Raw genomic sequence first — 19,124 nt, 5'->3', positions numbered from 1 at the left:
ATCCACCAGATCAGAATTCAGCTCGTTCCAGGCGCTTCATGTTTGAACCGTGTAAGAATGTATGTAGGGATTTTAGGGGTTCTCTTCTCAGATTATTACGGATTACTAACGCAAATTAACTTCTACAAGGATAAATGCTATAACTATAGAATTAAGTGTTAAAAACTCGTATTGAGAATTATGTTAAAATACCAAATTTTACTCACCCTTCAGATCCTTATTTTGCAAGTTTTTTATAAGATATTCAAGAGCTGTTTTACATAGACAAGCCTGTGCTACCTATGGACGGAACACTTCCTTATAGCTCAGCCAAATCAAAGGCACACGCGATACTCACAAGACGAGAACCTTCGTTTGCTCAACATCAATTCTGGTTCGGCGACTCCGAAATGTTCAATGCACTGAACAGCATCCGGTCATCCAGTATTTTGTCCCATTTGCTTATGGAATTCATAGTTGGATATTTGAAAGGGTACGGACCTTTTATGAAGAGTACCTGTAACCTAAAAACTGTATTTTACTTACTTCTTCCTTTCTTTCGTACTTCATATTTTATGTTTTTTACAGCTTCATTTTTTCAGTATATAACATTATTGTTAAGATAAAATTATCGATAAATAAAGAAAAAACCAAAAAATCTATTTATTGTGAACTCATTAACAACAACCGTACTCTTTGACGTTTACAGAGTGAATGGGGAACTTACCGTCACTTGCTCATTGAAGACATTGGAACAGTATTGACGGATCACGCCTTTGCGAATGTTACATCCCGTGGAGATATGTCAAGCCTGAGGTGGATTCAGGGGAACTTGAATCCAAGAAAAGACAAGCAGATTGTTCATGTAAGTATCTTTTTCTTGCTAACGTAAAAACTATACAACATGTACTAATGTGAATACTACTCAAAGATAAGTTTGACTTCGTATGTCAATAGGTTTATTACGCCGCCCTTAATTTCCGTGACGTGATGACAGCTACAGGCAGGATTCCTCCGGAGACTGTAGCCAAGGGGAGACTGGCCCAGGAGTGTGTACACGGGATGGAGTTTTCTGGAAGAACAGAGAGGTTTTACACCATTTTTATGATATTACTGTTTTTTTTATATATATTAACTCCACACAGGAGGCCCTGAAGAAAATAATTTCCCTCAGGGCCTATGTCATCTTTGGGGATGCTGTGTGGAGGATCTTTTTGTGGAGAGAAAGGAGTGAACATGGGTCTTGAAGAGTCCCATGTTGTAGGAGGGAGGAAACACAGAGGCCAGGAAAAACAGCCGAGCTGTTGAACTTAAGAACGAATCGTAGAAGCGACCCGTTCTTATGTGACAAATGTCAACCGTGTACAAATGTTGGGCGCGCGTTTGGCGTGTATCCTGACTACGCACCGGCGCCGAAGGGATCAATGACGCTAGTTCCTCAGAGCATCTTCCATTGTAATACCGATAGAACAAGGACAGCATACCTACCTGACGCCTGTGCTCTAAAGATTGCAGTCCGTTTGTTAAGATTGGGGAATCTATCAAACAGACTGCCCGTTTCTGCACAGAGTCAAGGGTTTTTTTCAGGTATTTAGGGGCTCCGGACCAGAGATGGCTGCCAAATTCGACAGTAGGGCGCACTTGCGATTTGTACAGGGTCAGCAATTGTGTACTATTAAAGTATCTGCGGGCCCTGTACAGTACGCCCAGCTTCTGAGAGGCCAACTTTACTCTGGCTTCGATGGAGCCCCCGTACCTGAGCTGGTCACTTATAGTTTTTTTTTTTTTTTTTATTTTAGCGACTATATAAAATAATTGTTACATACAAAATATAATGGTGAAATTAAGTATATAATATTGTATTTCTTAGTCCTCCTCACTAGGGGGTCCTGTGCCGAGGCGGACTAAAGTTATTTAAATATGGTTTATTTGTCTTCTATGTCGTTTTTAGTGTCTTCTATATCGTTTTTAGTGTTTTCATTAGGGTTTTTTCATTGACCTCTTTCAGCCATATTTTTATTGATGATTTGTATTCATTAGGATTTTTTATTAGTTTTATGTCTTGGGGAAGGATGTTATGGAGTTTTGTTGCAAAGTATATATAGTTTCTTTGTCCGAATGTGGTTTTATAACTTGGAATATTTTTTATATAATTTTTGTTCGATCTAGTGTTATGCATACACAGTCTAGTAGAGGATTTGTTATTTTTGAAGAGCTTCAATAATATATTTTTGGCATATATTTGCTGTACATTTGGTACGTCAAAGGAATTGAATATTTCAATTGAAGGCGTTCTAATTGGTATTTTCAATATGGTCTTTATGATTCCTTTTTGAATCGTATTCAGGTTGTGTAGGTACGTATGTGTAGCAGATCCCCATCCTATGATTCCATATTCAATTCGAGAATGACATAATGCGTAGTAGACCTTTTGCATATCCTTTTTATTTAATACGTTTCTTAGATTTTTAAAGAAATATATAAGGCTTGTGAGTTTTTCCGTAATACCTTTGATGTGTAGGTCCCATCTAAGATTTTCGTCGATTATTACTCCGAGATATTTTATGTTTTGTGTTTTTTCGATGACGGGGCAGTAACATTGTATATTATTTCCATGGCATTCGTGTAGTTTTAGTTCTAGTGATTTTATTGGTTGGCTCCTTGCGTTTATTGAAAATGTTATATATTTTGTTTTGCTTATATTAAGGGTAAGCGAGATGATTTTAAGCCAAATTTGAAGTGCACTAAGCCCCTTTTCAGCCTCATTAAATGTATCCGTCCAATTTTCTTCTTGAAATAATAAAACAGTATCATCAGCAAAACTGATTATGTTTCCTTTAATGGTAAGGTTAGTTAAATCGTTGATATAGATAATGAATAGGATCGGTCCCAGTACACTTCCTTGAGGGACGCCATAGTTTAAAGATAGTAGTTTGCTCTTTTGTTTGCCAATTTGTACTTGTTGTTCTCGCCCTGTTATATATGACTCTAATAAGTTCATTGTTGTTTCGGCCATTCCTATTTTTTTTAGCTTAGTTAGTAATTTTTTATGGTCTATTGTGTCAAAAGCTTTTTGAAGATCTATGAATAAAGCCAAACACTTTTTCCCTTCATCTATGTTTTTTATGGCTATGCTTGTTAGATTTTCTATGGCATCATTGGTGCTTAGATTTTCCCTAAAGCCATATTGGGATGGTGATAATAATTTGTTTTGTTCAAGAAAATGAACAATTTGCTTCTTCATTACAGTTTCCAAGATTTTTGAAAAGGAGCTTAAGAGACTTATGGGTCGGTAGTTATATATATCCTTTTTGTTACCACTTTTATGTATAGGTATAACTGTTGCTTTTTTAAGGCATGAGGGTAATACATTTGTAGATATAGACAGATTGACCAAGTATGTCAAAGGGAAGGTCAGTTCATTTTGGAGTTGTTTTATTGTTTTATTTGAGATTATATCATTTCCCGATGATTTATTAACATTGAGGGATACAATTGCGTTTCTGATTTCAGTATTGGTTACATTAGTTACTTTAATTTATCTATCTGGTTCATACTTTCCTTTTCTTCTGGTAAAATTCTAGTTTTTGGATGTCTGATTTGCTTTGCCAATTTTGACCCTATATTTGTAAAAAATTCGTTTACGTATTCGAGAATTTTGTCCGGATGCTTTTCGAAAGAGATTTGGGTATTTTCAATTGTTAGTTCATCTATGCTTTTGTTATGGGATGATTTTGCACTTGTAATTTCATTAATGATCTTCCATAATTTGCGTGGGTCATTGTTACATTCGTCTATTTTTTTCTTATAATAATTTTCTTTGACATTGCGTACAACATTTTTGCAAATATTTCTGTATCTTTTATAATATCGTTGTATAAAAATATCACAAGGATTTAAACTAACTTTCCTGTGTAGTTCATCTCTTTTTCTAATGCAATGTATAACGCTTTGGGTTATCCATGGTTTAAGATGTTGATTTTTATGTGAAATCTTTTTTTCTATTGATTTGGTATTTGACATGATGGTATGAGTTATATATTCAATGAATTTACTCCAGGCACTATTTGTATCAAGGTTCTCCAGTAGGTTTATCCAGTTTGTATTTAGTAATTGTTGTTTTACTTCATTCCATATGGTTTCTGTCTTCTGTACGATAATTGGGTAGGGCTGCGATCTTTGTATTTTCTTTTTTGTAATAGATAAAATTGTTGTATAGTGGTCGGTTATAGTAGAGGTGAATATGATAGAGTTGGTTGGTTTAACAGTCTTACTGAAAATGTGGTCGATGCAAGATTTGCTGTCATTTGTAACACGCGTAGGTTTATTTATCAAACTTTAGATAGTTAGCATTTGTTAGAATATCTCCGCTTACCTTCCTCGGAGAAATTCTAATGCTCTAAATAAACAGTCACGGAACTTGGTTTTATAAATTATAACACTGATCGATTGTTAGAGTGATATTTTATTTAAGGTGAGATAATACAGAGATTCTATCCGCGACAATAATTTGCGTAATTTAAATATTTAGCTTGCTGTTGGGAGGAGCGCTCGAGGCAGAATGGTTTCGAAGCTCCTTCCACACGCGAGCTCAGTTACGCCGTGTGCGCATTCCACTGCGCAGGCAAGTGTTGCCAGAGGCAAGGTGACACTCAAAAAAACAATAATAATTGCGGTGCCTACATAACTTTCAAGTCCGTGGGTGGCCAGTGTTTGCAGATAATCAGTTCTATTTGGATGACCGTTTTCTAGTATGTCAATATTTATATCTCCGATGAGGAAGACATTTTTTTTGTTTTTTAGAAGATTGAGTTCATTAGAAAGCGTTTCAAGAAACTGATTAATATTAGTTATAGCTGGTGATCGATACAGAGCTAATATAGTGGTTTCATCACCCACTTTGATTTTCAAACAGTTTGCATTTGGGAATTTTATTTCATTGACTTCAGTTTTAGTGTCATCTTTAATGTACACTATCACACCATCATTTTTTGTGTAATTCAAATTGGTTGCATATGAGGTGTAATTATTAATATGTAAGGGTGAATATTTATCCTTTATCCAGCACTCAGTGAGGATAATTATATCAAGATTAATTTTTAGATTCTTAATTAGTATTTGAAGTTCATCGAAATTTTTGTTGATACTTCGTATATTTTTATTTAATATATTAAAATTGTTTTTAAGAGTTAGCAGTTCATCTGGTTTGTTTGTAGTTATTGTTTCCTTATCCATGTTCTCAGTAGGTATTTCAGTTTGGTGTGTTCAAGTAAGTGATTTGTTATATTAATTTATCGAGGTCGTCCAGATGATTTACGTACAAAATTTTTTGATCATGACCTTTACGAACCATTATTTTCCCATTTTTGATCCAAACAAATTCATAATTTTTTTCTTTGGCTAGTTGCTTTGCTTTCCAAAGCAACTCTTTTTTGTAGGGACTTATTACTTCACCTATGTACACTTTTTCGTTTGTCAAATCCTTTAGTAAATTAAGGTCCATTTCTCTTTTTTTAGATAGAAGGATTTCTTTTAGTTTAATTTCTGTAAATTTTACTAGGATTTTTGGCGGAGCATTAAGTCTTCGGTCTGTAGTTCTGGTCACATTGTTTATATTAGCGTGTTTGATTTGAACTCCAGCTGCAGATGCGACTTTTTTTATAATTTCCTCCAGTTGTTCACCATTTTTTTGTGGAATTCCTGCAATTTCTAGGTAGTGCAGATTTGATGTATATTCAATTTCATCTAGTCTTAGTTCCATTTTTTTTATTGTAGCGTTTTTTCCCACTTGCTCTTTTTTTATATTTTCAAGTTCGTTTTGGATTGATTTATTTTGGTTATTATTTGTATCCAATTTTTTAATAATTTCGTCATATTGAGCACTTATGTACTCAATACTTTTTATAGATTCCGTATTCTGACATTCAATTTTTTGAATTATATCCTTTTTTAAAGAATCAAACTTTTTGTCGATATAATCAAAAATTTTATCCATAGTTTGTTTGTCCTCTTTATCAAGGTTTGATTTATTGCGACGTGTTTGGGTATTAGACATTTTGTTCACAGTTTACAAGAAAGTTGGGTTCAAAAATGCCCCCACTTCAATTCAAATTCAAAATATTGTATCTGGTTTCAGTGACAGCCAGAACAATATTTCATTAGGTTTATGTCTATGGCTTTAAATGTCACTTGTCACGCAAATAAGATTTTGTTTTTAGAATCACTGTTATAGTAGATGTGTTCACACTTTGATTATTTAACAATCGGAAAACGATTCACTTTTTGAATGTGATACAATTAGTTTTTGTATGAAAATCACAATGTAGATAAAGATTTTTAAAACTTTTTGTAGGACGAAAAATTTGCTTGCTTAATTGAAAACTTCATAGAATAATGTTACACCAAGCATATCAATGGAAGGCCTGTTCGGAAGATTGCTTCCGTTGAAGGAGACTAGATAATCATTTGGATCCCTTTTAGACGTAATCAGACAGGATTGGGTCTTTAAAACATTAAATTCGATGAGATTATTTTTACCACAGGAGGAAATACTTACTTTAATCTGTTAAACCGTCAGCAACCGCCTGAATCGACCTATCCCTTAAAAAGTCAGTAATCCACGTACACAGGGATGCGGGAAGTCTGTAAAAAGGCAATTTGTGGACAAGTCCTCGGTGCCAGACCCGGTAAATCCCTTTGATATGTCTAGTGCGACCGTTTGGGTCTCACCGTGACGTTCCAGGCACCGCCCTCAAACATGCGACACATACGCGAGAAGATCACCGCACGAGCGGTTCCGCCGGAATCCGTATTGACGGTCGTTGATAATTTTGTTCTTCTCGAGGTATGTGAGCAGTTTATCATTGATCGCACGTTCCGTTACTTTGGACAGAACTGATGAAATCGCTATGGGGCGATAGTTGGCCGGGTTGGAGCGGTCACCTTTCTTGGAAATAGGGTGAATGACCGCTTTTTCCCAACCACAGGGCACAGTGCCACACTTCAGGGACATTTTAAAAAGCTTTGTCAAAACTGGAACTATTTCCGCAGCACACCTCTTCAATACCAGGGCAAGTATTCCATCAGGTCCACTAGCTTGTTAACATCGAGCCCCCGTATAACGTGGAGTACATCCCGATGCCGAATCCTCAGCTTTTTCATATAGAAGCCGCAGTGAGGAACCGACGGCGGAACAGTACCTCCGTCATCGAGGGTTTTCCGAAAACATTTTCCCTAATAGGTTAGCCTTTTCGGTGGCGGTGTTTGCTAGTGAGCCGTCAGGTCTGGTAAGAGGTGGCAAACTGGGTTTGCAAAAATTCCGACCTATTGAGCCCGCAAGCGACCAGAATGTTCTGCTGCAATGCGGGCAGGCAGCCAGATTTTTGCTGATCTGCAGGTCATGTTCGAATTTTGACCTATTAATGATTCTCTTGCATTCCTTTGCCGATTTGTTGTATGCTGATCTGCTTTCGGGCGTTCGAGATGTGTTGTAGGCTCGGTAAGCTGCGTTCTTTTGTCAAACTGCTTCGCAGCATTGTCGACTAAACCACGGCTTTGAACCCACACCAGTTTCTTTAGTAGTCGATTGTATAAAGCCATCCATCGCCGATTTGATGACTTCACCAATCTCCTGGGCACATCTTGAAGGGTCCAAAGTCCAAAAACAAACAGCTGACCACGGAAAAGCGTGCAATGGCCCGCATACCGAACCAATCTCCTGATCTATAGTGCCACACTTTTCTCCTCAGCCTCTCATTGGTTGGTCTGAGGCTAACGGGGATTGATGTCGTCACTAGGCAGTGGTCGGATGATTCCAGAGGCGCTGTGACGTCAATCTTATAACCGTGTGGCACACTAGTTAAGAATAGGTCTAACAGATTGGAGCGGTGAGTCTGGACATCAGGAACCCTTGTAGGCTCCTGAACCAGTTGTTCTAATCCGTAGCAAATGGCAAAGGATTCCGCCTGTCGGCCAGCCGAGTCCGTTGGGCCTGAGAACTTCAACCATGGTTCGTTATGAACATTGTAGTCCCCCAAAACAATAAACTCGGTTGAAGGGTAGCGGGGCAAGAGATCATCAATAGTATCGCTCAAATGTTTGAAGAGTTCGGAAGTGTCTGATTTGCTATGGTTCGGTGAGCGGTATAGACATGCGTAGAATCTTGCCGTACTGGCAAGATTGACGCGCACCCACATTACGTCGAATCTGGAGTTTTCCAGACTCAATAGTCGTACACAGTTGACGTTAGCTTAACTATAGAAGCAGACTCCTCCTTTGAGTCGGAACTTGCTTTCAAGGGTAAAGCCCGGGCAGTCCAGATAGGAGGAGTCTGGCGGCTCGGCTATCTAAGTTTCGGATAGGAAAAGAAGGTTGGGACGTTAGGACAAAAGATGGTGATGAACAGAATTTAAATTAGTGTGCAGACCGCGAATGTTGGCAAAATTTACCAACAGTTTTAGCCCGCACCGGGGACGCCTGCTACTCGCCGCTGTAATGATGTTAAGTTTGTTTTTATGTATATTCATGATTTTAATTTTTTTAAGGGTATAAGGTGAAAGGAAGGTCTGGAAAGGAAAGGTATGAGGGGTGGGTAGGAATCTGGGGTTCAGGCTGTCCAGGAGTGATGAGCGTTTGGTTCCAGCCCACTCACTCCGGTGCTAGGCGATAGGCTGGGAGAGTCCGGCTGGAGAGGGCATCTAATGCGCCCCAAACGCTGCTGCTGGGTCCCCTCCGGTTACGAACCGGCACAACAGCAGTGGCAGGGTTTTTTCACTTGGTGATTGGGCAGCCCACCCTTAGTCGTGAGCCTCAGGGTCGGGCCCCTGTACTATCGAGCGGCCCGGACAGCGGTAACCGGTTGTAAAGGGTCTCCCTCAACCAGCATCTCCCAACCGGCCCGCCACGCAGAAGGTAGGCTGACGCACCCGCCACCAAGACCTGGGCAAACCTTAACCCATGAACCCGGGCACCCCTGCTAAGTCACCAAACGTAGCGAACCACTTGGGGTGACCTATGGCAGAGGTGTTGGTCATCCAATAGATGGTTCCCAGGGTGGCGGTACCCATTCCCTCCTACCAAATTAAACTGTTGCTCGAGGACTTAACTAAATGGTTTGTGGCAAAGTTTTGAGGTTGTGGATTCTACTTCTTGTGGAGTACCTGATAACTGAATGCATTTTTAAGGTGGAAATAAAGTTATTGTATTTTAATAAGTATTTGTTTCACTTGATTGTACCAAATCTTCCTCAAGCGTCCTCAACCTCGAGATCAGTCAAGTAGAGTTTGAGCGTATAGGGGACAAACAAAGAAATTTTCTTTTTTTTAAATGTATAGATTAGCAATTTGCTGGGAGGTGTAAAACTGATTGAGTTTAATTTTTTTAAGCGGCTCTAACTGTCTTTCATTAGAGGTATCATATTGTTTGTTTTACCAGTATTACAAATGACCGAAGGTGAAAGAAAGTAGCATTATTATATCACACAGATTATTCAAAGGTTTTTATTTAGGGTACCAATTCACCGTGCTCAATTTTACAACCCCTGATATCTCATTTCAAGTTTGATAAACCCGTTATCTCCCCATATTACAACAATTTAATTGACACCTGACAGTTTGACTATAGAATTAATTATCATAGCGTCGTTTTTCAGCGGATCTCGAGTAATGGGTATAATTTCCAATGGTGCTATGTCCAATCTGGTCACAATGGATAAAGACCTGCTTTGGCCAATTCCCGAGAAGTGGTCGTTGGAGGAAGGTGCCACTGTTCCGATAGTTTATGCTACTGTCTACTATGCACTGGTGAGTTTTATTGCATCGTTGTAAACCAAGTCACTTTTGACGTTTATTTTTAATTTTTGATATTTCCAACCGTTAGTGGAAATGCCCATAACATTCCAAAATCCTGTGATTTTCAGATGTTGAAAGGCAATATGCAGCCTGGCTCCACGGTGCTGATCCACGCAGGCTCCGGTGGAGTGGGCCAGGCTGCTATTCACGTGTGTCTCTTCTACGGATGTACAATCTACACCACCGTCGGTACTGCCGAGAAGAGGGCCTTTATCAAAAAGGTCTTCCCGACACTAACAGGTAATCTTAGCTGGGTATTCGTAATATTTCTCTACAATCTCCAGTTGTTATAGATCTTAATGGAATTTTTCACTAGTCATTTGTACATTAAAGTTAACAATTTACTATTACAATTTTCAATTATTCATCGGTGTATTTTTATGGTTTCCAGCAGCCCAGTTTGCGATTTATCTTTGTCCTCCCTTGGTAGACTGATTTCATTGCACGTCGTTATATATTAAAAATATTTCGATAAAAAGTTGTTAATTTTTTCATGTATAAATATCATCGCGTTCAAAGTCAGCATTTATTTCAATGTTAGGCAATTTTGCCCGTTTAACATTTTTTTTAGAACATGTTCTTAAGTATTATTCTTATTGCTCTATTTTGGAGAATTTGTAACTTATTGTTCTCTGTCGTCACACAAAAAAAGAATCGTTGAACAATTTTTAAATTGTAGTGCAATAATGGAGTTGTTCATAGTGCTTGTAGTTTATCTTGAAATTTTTTGTCATTTTTACCAAAATTTTGACTATTTTTTTACATTAGATCAACACATTGGCAATTCTCGTGACACTTCATTTGAGGAACTGGTGATGAGACAGACCAATGGAAAGGGAGTTGACATCGTCCTTAACTCTCTGGCTGATGATAAGCTTCAGGTGAAATATAAAACTTTTTTTTACTATGAATCAAAACGTGAAAACGTTTCTTACTCATGAAAATATTCAGCAACAAGTAATTTACAATATCCTGGAAGAAGTTTAATTTCCTAACACCTAGTCTTCATATTGCATCATGATTTTTTATCGACAGGCCTCAGTGCGCTGCCTCGGCTACAGGGGACGCTTCCTTGAAATCGGCAAGTTCGATATCGTCAACAATTCTTCGCTTGGGATGCATTTCTTCTCGCGGGAGTGCTCCTTCCATGGCGTGATGCTGGACACCCTTATGGACCGGGATCACAAAGATAAACAGGTAATAAACACTATCGGTCTTAGTAAAAAACGTCGTGAAAATTTTATTCAATTGGTAACGACCGTGTTTGTGAAAACTTACTAATTTAAACGTAAAATAGAAACTGACATTCGAAGTTCCTGGAAAGATATATATTTTTTTTTTTTTTTTTATATTTACTCCACACAGGAGGCCCTGAAGAAAATAATTTCCCTCAGGGCCTATGTCATCTTTGGGGATGCTGTGTGGAGGGTCTTTTTGTGGAGAGGAAGGAGTGAACATGGGTCTTGAAGAGTCCCATGTTGTAGGAGGGAGGAAACACAGAGGCCGGCAGTTCGTTCCACAGCCGAGCTGTTGAACTTAAGAACGAATCATAGAAGCGACCCGTTCTCATGTGACAAGTGTCAACTGTGTACAAATGTTGGGCGCGCGTTTGGCGTGTATCCCGACTACGCACCGGTGCCGAAGGGATCAATGACGCTAGTTCCTCAGAGCATCTTCCATTGTAATACCGATAGAACAAGGACAGCATACCTACCTGACGCCTGTGCTCTAAAGATTGCAGTCCGTTTGTTAAGATTGGGGAATCTATCAAACGGACCGCCCGTTTCTGCACAGAGTCAAGGGTTTTTTTCAGGTATTTTGGGGCTCCAGACCAGAGATGGCTGCCAAATTCGACAGTAGAGCGCACTTGCGATTTGTACAGGGTGAGCAGTTGTGTACTATTAAAGTATCTGCGGGCCCTGTACAGTACGCCCAGCTTCTGAGAGGCCAACTTTACTCTAGCTTCGATGGAGCCCCCGTACCTGAGCTGGTCACTTATAGTTACACCAAGCATATCAATGGAAGGCCTGTTCGGAAGATTGCTTCCGTTGAAGGAGACTAGATTATCATTTGGATCCCTTTTAGACGTAATCAGACAGGATTGGGTCTTTGAAACATTAAATTCGACGAGATTATTTTTACCCCAGGAGGAAATACTCTCGAGATAACCGTCCATTCTCTGCTTCAAAGCCCTCCGAGCCGTTGGAGTTTGTGTGCCCTTTGGGGGCTTGTCAAACAAAAAGCTATCATGAACTGTACTGTCATCCGCGTAACAATGAATCGGTGCACATGTCAAAAGGTCATTGATGTGCAACAAAAACAAAGTCGGAGACAGAACCGATCCCTGTGGGACGCCAGCATTTATGGAGTGCGAGGAAGAGGTGAAACCGTCAGCAACCGCCTGAATCGACCTATCCCTTAAAAAGTCAGCAATCCACGTACACAGGGATGCGGGAAGTCCGTAAGAATGCAATTTGTTGACAAGTCCTCGGTGCCAGACCCGGTCAAAGGCCTTGGATATGTCTAGTGCGACCGTTTGGGTCTCACCGTGACGTTCCAGGCACCGCCCCCAAACATGCGTCACATACGCGAGAAGATCACCGCACGAGCGGTTCCGCCGGAATCCGTATTGACGGTCGTTGATAATTTTGTTCTTCTCGAGGTATGTGAGCAGTTTGTCGTTGATCACACGTTCCATCACTTTGGACAGAACTGATGTGATCGCTATGGGGCGGTAGTTGGCCGGGTTGGAGCGGTCACCTTTCTTGGGAATAGGGTGAATTACCGCTTTTTTCCAACCAGAGGGCACAGTGCCACACTTCAGGGACATTTTGAAGAGCTTTGTCAAAACTGGAACTATTTCCGCAGCACACCTCTGCAATACCAGGGCAGGTATTCCATCAGGTCCACTAGCTTTGTTAACATCGAGCCCCCGTATGACGTGGAGTACATCCCGATGCCGGATCCTCAGCTTTTTCATATAGAAGCCGCAGTGAGGAACCGACGGCGGAACAGCACCAGCGTCGTCGAGGGTCGAGTTTTCCGCAAACATTTTCCCTAAAAGGTTTGCCTTTTCGGTGGCGGTGTTTGCTAGTGAGCCGTCAGGTCTGGTAAGAGGTGGCAAACTGGGTTTGCAAAAATTTCGACCTATTGAGCCCGCAAGCGACCAGAATGCTCTGCTGCCATGCGGGCAGGCAGCCAGCTTTTTGCTGATCTGCAGGTCGTGTTCGAATTTTGACCTATTGATGATTCTCTTGCATTCCTTTGCCGATTTGTTGTATGCTGATCTGCTTTCGGGCGTTCGAGATGTGTTGTAGGCTCGGTAAGCCACGTTTTTTCGTCGAACTGCTTCGGAGCATTGTCGACTGAACCACGGCTTTGAGCCTACACCAGTTTCTTTAGTAGTCGATTGTATGAAGCCATCCATCGCCGAATTGATGACTTCACCAATCTCCTGGGCACATCTTGAAGGGTCCGAAGTCCGAAAACAAACAGCTGTCCACGGAAAAGCATTGAAATGGGCCCGCATACCGAACCAATCTGCTGACCTATAGTGCCACACTTTTCTCCTCAGCCTCTCATTGGTTGGTCTGAGGCTAACGGGGATTGATGTCGTCACTAGGCAGTGGTCAGATGATCCCAGAGGCGCTGTGACGTCAATCTTATAACCGTGTGGCACAGTAGTTAAGAATAGGTCTAACAGATTGGAGCGGTGAGTCTGGACATCAGGAACCCTTGTAGGCTCCTGAACCAATTGCTCTAATCCGTAGCAAATGGCAAAGGATTCCGCCTGTCGGCCAGCCGAGTCCGTTGGGCCTGAGAACTTCAACCATGGTTCGTTATGAACGTTGAAGTCCCCCAGAACAACAAACTCGGCCGAAGGGTAGCGGGGCAAGAGATCATCAATAGTATCGCTCAAATGTTTGAAGAGCTCGGAAGTGTCTGATTCGCTATGGTTCGGTGAGCGGTATAGACATGCGTAGAATCTTGCCGTACTGGCAAGATTGACGCGCACCCACATTACGTCGAATCTGGAGTTTTCCAGACTCAATAGTCGCACACAGTTGACGTCAGCTCGACTATAGAGGCAGACTCCTCCTTTCAGTCGGAATTTGCTTGCGAGGGTAAAGCCCGGGCAGTCCAGATAGGAGGAGTCTGGCGGCTCGGCTATCTGAGTTTCGGATAGGAAAAGAAGGTTGGGACGTTGGGACAAAAGATGGTGATGGACGGAATTTAAATTTGTGTGCAGGCCGCGAATGTTGGCAAAATTTACCAACAGTTTTGGCCCGCACCGGGGACGCCTGCTACTCGCCGCTGTAAAGATGTTAAGTTTGTTTTTATGTATATTCATGATTTTAATTTTTTTTTTTTTTTTTTTGTTTTTAAGGGTATGAAGTGAAAGGAAGGTCTGGAATGGAAAGGTGTGAGGGGTGGGTAGGAATATGGGGTTCAGGCTGTCCAGGAGTGATGAGCGTTTGGTTCCAGCCCACCCACTGCGGTGCTAGGCGATAGGCTGGGAGAGTCCGGCTGGAGAGGGCATCCAATGCGCCCCAAACGCTGCTGCTGGGTCCCCTCCGGTCACGAACCGGCACAACAGCAGTGGCGGGGTTTTTTCACTCGCTGATGGGGCAGCCCACCCTTAGTCGTGAGCCTGAGGGTCGGGCCCCTGTACTATCGAGCGGCCCGGACAGCGGTAACCGGTTGTAAAGGGTCTCCCTCAACCAGCATCTCCCAACCGGCCCGCCACGCAGAAGGTGGGCCGACGCACCCGCCACCAAGACCTGGGCAAACCTTAACCCATGAACCCGGGCACCCCTGCTAAGTCACCAATCGTAGCGAACCACTTGGGGTGACCTGTGGCAGAGGTGTTGGTCATCCAATAAATGGTTCCCAGGGCGGCGGTACCCATTCCCGCCTACCAAATTGCAATTTGCATTGCTCATTCGTCAAAGCGGGTTGTTTATCTGTTGTATAAACTTGAAATAAATATTTCTAGTTTATTTTATCCCGTTCATACAATTAAAAATGATTATAATCACAATTTTCAGAGACTTACCAAAAAATCAGACATTTTGGATCAATTTTGTCACCAATATAAACGTTGATTTTTTTTTGGACTTTGTATTGGTCGACACATGCATAAGACATTTACGTTATTAAATAACATACACTTTCAAAGACATTTATTAAATTCACGCGGTAACAGTCAATTAAACAATAATAAATAGGATCGCCTTTGCGATAAAATGAAACTACATTATTCACAATACGACATTATTAATGGATTAAACAGAAACAAAATAATACAAATAACAGTAAATATATTGAATTATACCAATATAATATTAAATTGGTCATCAGAATAGTAATACTCGTAATTATTAAAAACATGATAGACTCAAACATACTTAAACTTAACATATCCAAGACAAAATTCACAACATACAGTATAAATAGCATGGGACAGCCAAAAAACAACACAAACAGCATAAAAATACACGAATTGCCCTAAAAAAAATACATAAAAAAATATATTTATTTAATATATATTTAAAAAATATATATATTTATTAGAAAAAACAGAACAAATAAAGTATCTAGGAATCGTAATTGACCATAACCTTAAACGGATACCTCACATCAAACAAATCACGAATAAACTCCTCAAAACAATACACATTTTACTAAACATAAGAAACATATATAAAATAAAACAGTTGAAAACAATATATTTTGCACTTTGCCAATCAATAATAGAATATAGAATTATTGCTTGGGGAGGAGCAACAAACTCGGCTATCAATTACATAGAAACCGCACAGAAACGATCTTAAAGGTAATACTAAAAAAACATTGACCGACTGATACAGGCTAAATATTCAACAGCTGTGACGTACTATATATACGCTAATTATACGTTAAAACACTACTAAACTACATTTTTGACAAGAAAAATAAATTTCAACATACACAAAATAAAACTAACAGACCAGTTAGACAAGCGTACAAAGAAAACATAAAAACTCCGACAGTAAATTCAAGCTTTGGAAAAAGACGCTACCAATACCATGCTATAAAAGCTTTCAACAGTGTGAAACTTGAAATTAAAATTGAGGAAAATATAAATAAATTCACACACAAAATGGATTAAAGAACAAAAAAGACAATATTACCAAAATGTCATAGCATAAAATAAAAATAAAACCTACACGTAACACACAAAACCAATATAAACACACATCACTCACAAACACACAAGATTATTTTCAATGTATTATTTTTTATTTTTAAATATATTATTATGTATTATGTATTTTTAATTTTAAATGTATTATTTTCTCTTTAAATTTCTTGTGTAGATTATATTTTCATATAATAAAATGAGGGCCTCAGCACGGGCAAGCCAGCCTGTGAGGCCTACATTACTGGAAAACTTAAAATGTAAAAAATATTCTACCAAATATAAATAAAAAATAAAAAAATCACCCCTGACAAACCAACTCAGTCATTCGCGGGAAAACTGGCATGCATGACGCACATCCGTAAAGGTCTCAAAACTGCTCTGTTGCGAGACATTTTTATTTGTAATAATTCTAAATAAACAGTGTACTTTCTTTGTACAATGTGTTACAAAAACATCGTTTAACGAATGTAAAGTTATAGTTTCTATAGTAAGATTGATTGTGTACCAAAATTTATTTATTATATAAACTGATTTGGCTGACAGTCAGGATTAGAAAGAAGAGTAAGATTAAAATAATACAAAGAAAAAACAAAAACCAAAAAATACTAACCATTTAAAAACCGCGTACGAAAATATGTATCACACAATAAGTATGTGAAACAAGAACGACAATAAAAAACAAGAGATAATAACTGCAATGCTGTCCGAAACGTTGGCTAAAGAAGGAGTTAGCGCAACACGGCATAACACCCCAAAAACAAATAACAAAAAAACTTATGAATTTGAAAACAGATTAAAAAATTTATTAAATTTTTCGAGGCTGTCGCTAAATACTCGTACGTCCAGAATCTTGCCACTACAGTGAAAGATTTATTCTGAGTAAATCACTTTGAGATTTTTTACCCCAAGTAATGTACCTATTTCTTGCCTTTTTTAATTGACCATTTGTAGCCGTTTTGCCGGGCTTTTATTTATAAAATTATAACCCTACACATTCTTACATCATTGCTAATAAATGTTTATTTTACAGGAACTTCAAAAAATACTAAATGATGGCATCAATAACGGTTGCATAAAACCACTTTGTCGTGTTGTTTTTGGAACAGAAGATGTAGAAAAGGCCTTCCGGTTCATGGCAGCCGGTAAACACATCGGCAAGGTGCTGTTAAAGATAAGGGAAGAAGAAACTGAAAGCATCATCAAACCTAAATATCTCCAAGTCCAAGCCATTCCCAGGTATATATTTACATTTAAAAAAATGCAATCCGGTTATTTGTTAAAATAATTTAGTTGAAGCTTTGTGTAACAGAAGATGTGAATTTTTCCAGGTATATTTGCACTTCCGAATACTCGTATGTCATTGCTGGAGGATTGGGAGGATTTGGCTTGGAGTTGGTAGATTGGTTGGTGCTTAGAGGAGCAAAAAAATTGGTCCTCAACTCGAGAAAGGGAATTTCCAATGGATATCAGTCAGCCAGAATCAGGTGAGGAGTTTACATTCTAATAACAGATTGGCTATATTTCGCTGAGAAAAGTTTTCGTTAATTTAAAATATTTTGGCTTGCAGGGCTTGGAAAAGCTACGGAGTGGAAACGATTATATCCAAGGATGACATCACTACCCAGGCGGGGTGCATCTCCCTTTTAAAGACTGCAAACACTCTGGCTCCAGTGAGAGCAATCTTCAACCTCGCTGTCATACTGAAGGATGCTCTAATTCAGAACCAAACTGCAGAAACATTTATCACGTCTTTTGGACCTAAGGCAAGAGCAACCAAGTTCTTGGATAATGAGTCCAGGAAAATGTGTCCCGAACTTAAGTGAGTTACTCAAATTTTTAGATTCTAGGGGTGCTTTGGTTTACGATTCCCACAGCCAAAACAATGATCATACTGACTGACTTTTTGAATTGAAAATTGACCGTTATTTGTTTATTGAGCGTTTATTTGAGTGTTTGTATGATGTTTATTTGCTTACCAACTATATCATGTTGTAAAAATAATTAAACACAAATGATAAGTCACAATAACGAATTAATATCTAAAATATTTCACGTTCAGCATAATTTAAAAGGCTTTCCGCTTGTAGGCCGGTGACGGCCCTTGTCTGCGTGGGTACGCTACGCTATGATGTAAACGTCTTCATAGATAATGTATGAAAATAATTGAGCCGTGTCTGTGCCGGTAGATGTGAACAGAACACGTAGCGTGGCCACGGATGCGAGTATTTACTATCGTTTCTTGGGACTACAAAGTTCTAACTGACATTTTGGCGAAAATTGACCTTACGCAAAATTTCATAAAACTTAAAATAGTCCAATTTCAAATGTTAGAATTTTATTCGAGATTCAAACTTTGAACCTCAATATCTCAATTTCACAAAAATGACAGATAAAACCTTTTCATTCCAAGGGAACAATATACCGGCACCGTGATTGGCAAAAACAGTATAATGGCCACAGTGAGAACAATGGCGGCGCATCAAAAGCTGATTATGACACGCCGATTGATGAATCCGATTAAAATTTTGTTCCATTTCAAAAGCGAATTATATTTCATAGGAACTTAAATACGATTCACATGACTACGCACGTGCAGTGTCGCGATCAGATGTAGATGTGGCGCCATTTTGCCCTGAACTGCGTAAGCGCACTAAATATTCTACTGTGCGTGCCGTTCCGAGTCTGTGCCGGTACGCTACTGATGTGAACGCCTTCATACACAATGTATGAAACTAATTTAGCCGTGTGAATGATCTTTAGCTGGACAACGTCTCAATCCACTCGGCCATTGTGATCTAATTTTTATCGATCTCATATTTTAAATTCAGTATTAACAATATTATCTTCTATTTTTTTCCTAATCTATTAATTGAGTCTTATTAAGTAATTTTCTATTTCAGTCAGTTTGTGATCTTCTCCAGCGTGTCCTGTGGGAGAGGAAACGCTGGGCAGACTAACTACGGCATGGCCAACTCCATAATGGAGAGGATCTGTGAGGAAAGGCATAAGGCAGGACTACCAGCATTGGCAGTTAAATGGGGAGTCATCGGAGACGTAAGGCATACTGTCAAATATTGAAACAGTTTTGTGATTATTCCACATCCCAGTTTCTA

At 39.4% G+C, this 19,124-nt stretch overlaps 1 protein-coding gene across 1 annotated transcript in view; it reads left to right on the top strand.

Moving 5' to 3' along the window:
• The window catches only part of LOC149412776 (fatty acid synthase-like), a 73,817-nt gene that overhangs the window by 40,543 nt on the left and 14,150 nt on the right, over positions 1-19,124 (top strand). Inside the window, exons 25-34 of the mRNA XM_089645411.1 lie at positions 689-844; positions 937-1,067; positions 9,629-9,779; positions 9,896-10,067; positions 10,596-10,708; positions 10,863-11,024; positions 17,042-17,247; positions 17,340-17,495; positions 17,579-17,830; positions 18,912-19,065. Coding sequence (XP_089501537.1) covers positions 689-844; positions 937-1,067; positions 9,629-9,779; positions 9,896-10,067; positions 10,596-10,708; positions 10,863-11,024; positions 17,042-17,247; positions 17,340-17,495; positions 17,579-17,830; positions 18,912-19,065 — 1,653 coding nt within the window. The remainder of the gene's footprint in view (positions 1-688; positions 845-936; positions 1,068-9,628; positions 9,780-9,895; positions 10,068-10,595; positions 10,709-10,862; positions 11,025-17,041; positions 17,248-17,339; positions 17,496-17,578; positions 17,831-18,911; positions 19,066-19,124) is intronic.

This window comes from Hesperophylax consimilis, chromosome 22 (genome assembly GCF_061612785.1).
Source record: "Hesperophylax consimilis isolate HC1 chromosome 22, BYU_Hcon_1.0, whole genome shotgun sequence".
Classification (NCBI taxonomy): Eukaryota; Metazoa; Arthropoda; class Insecta; order Trichoptera; family Limnephilidae; genus Hesperophylax; species Hesperophylax consimilis.
The sequence above is the reverse complement of the archived record's forward strand: the minus strand, read 5'-3'. Positions and strand labels throughout refer to the sequence as shown.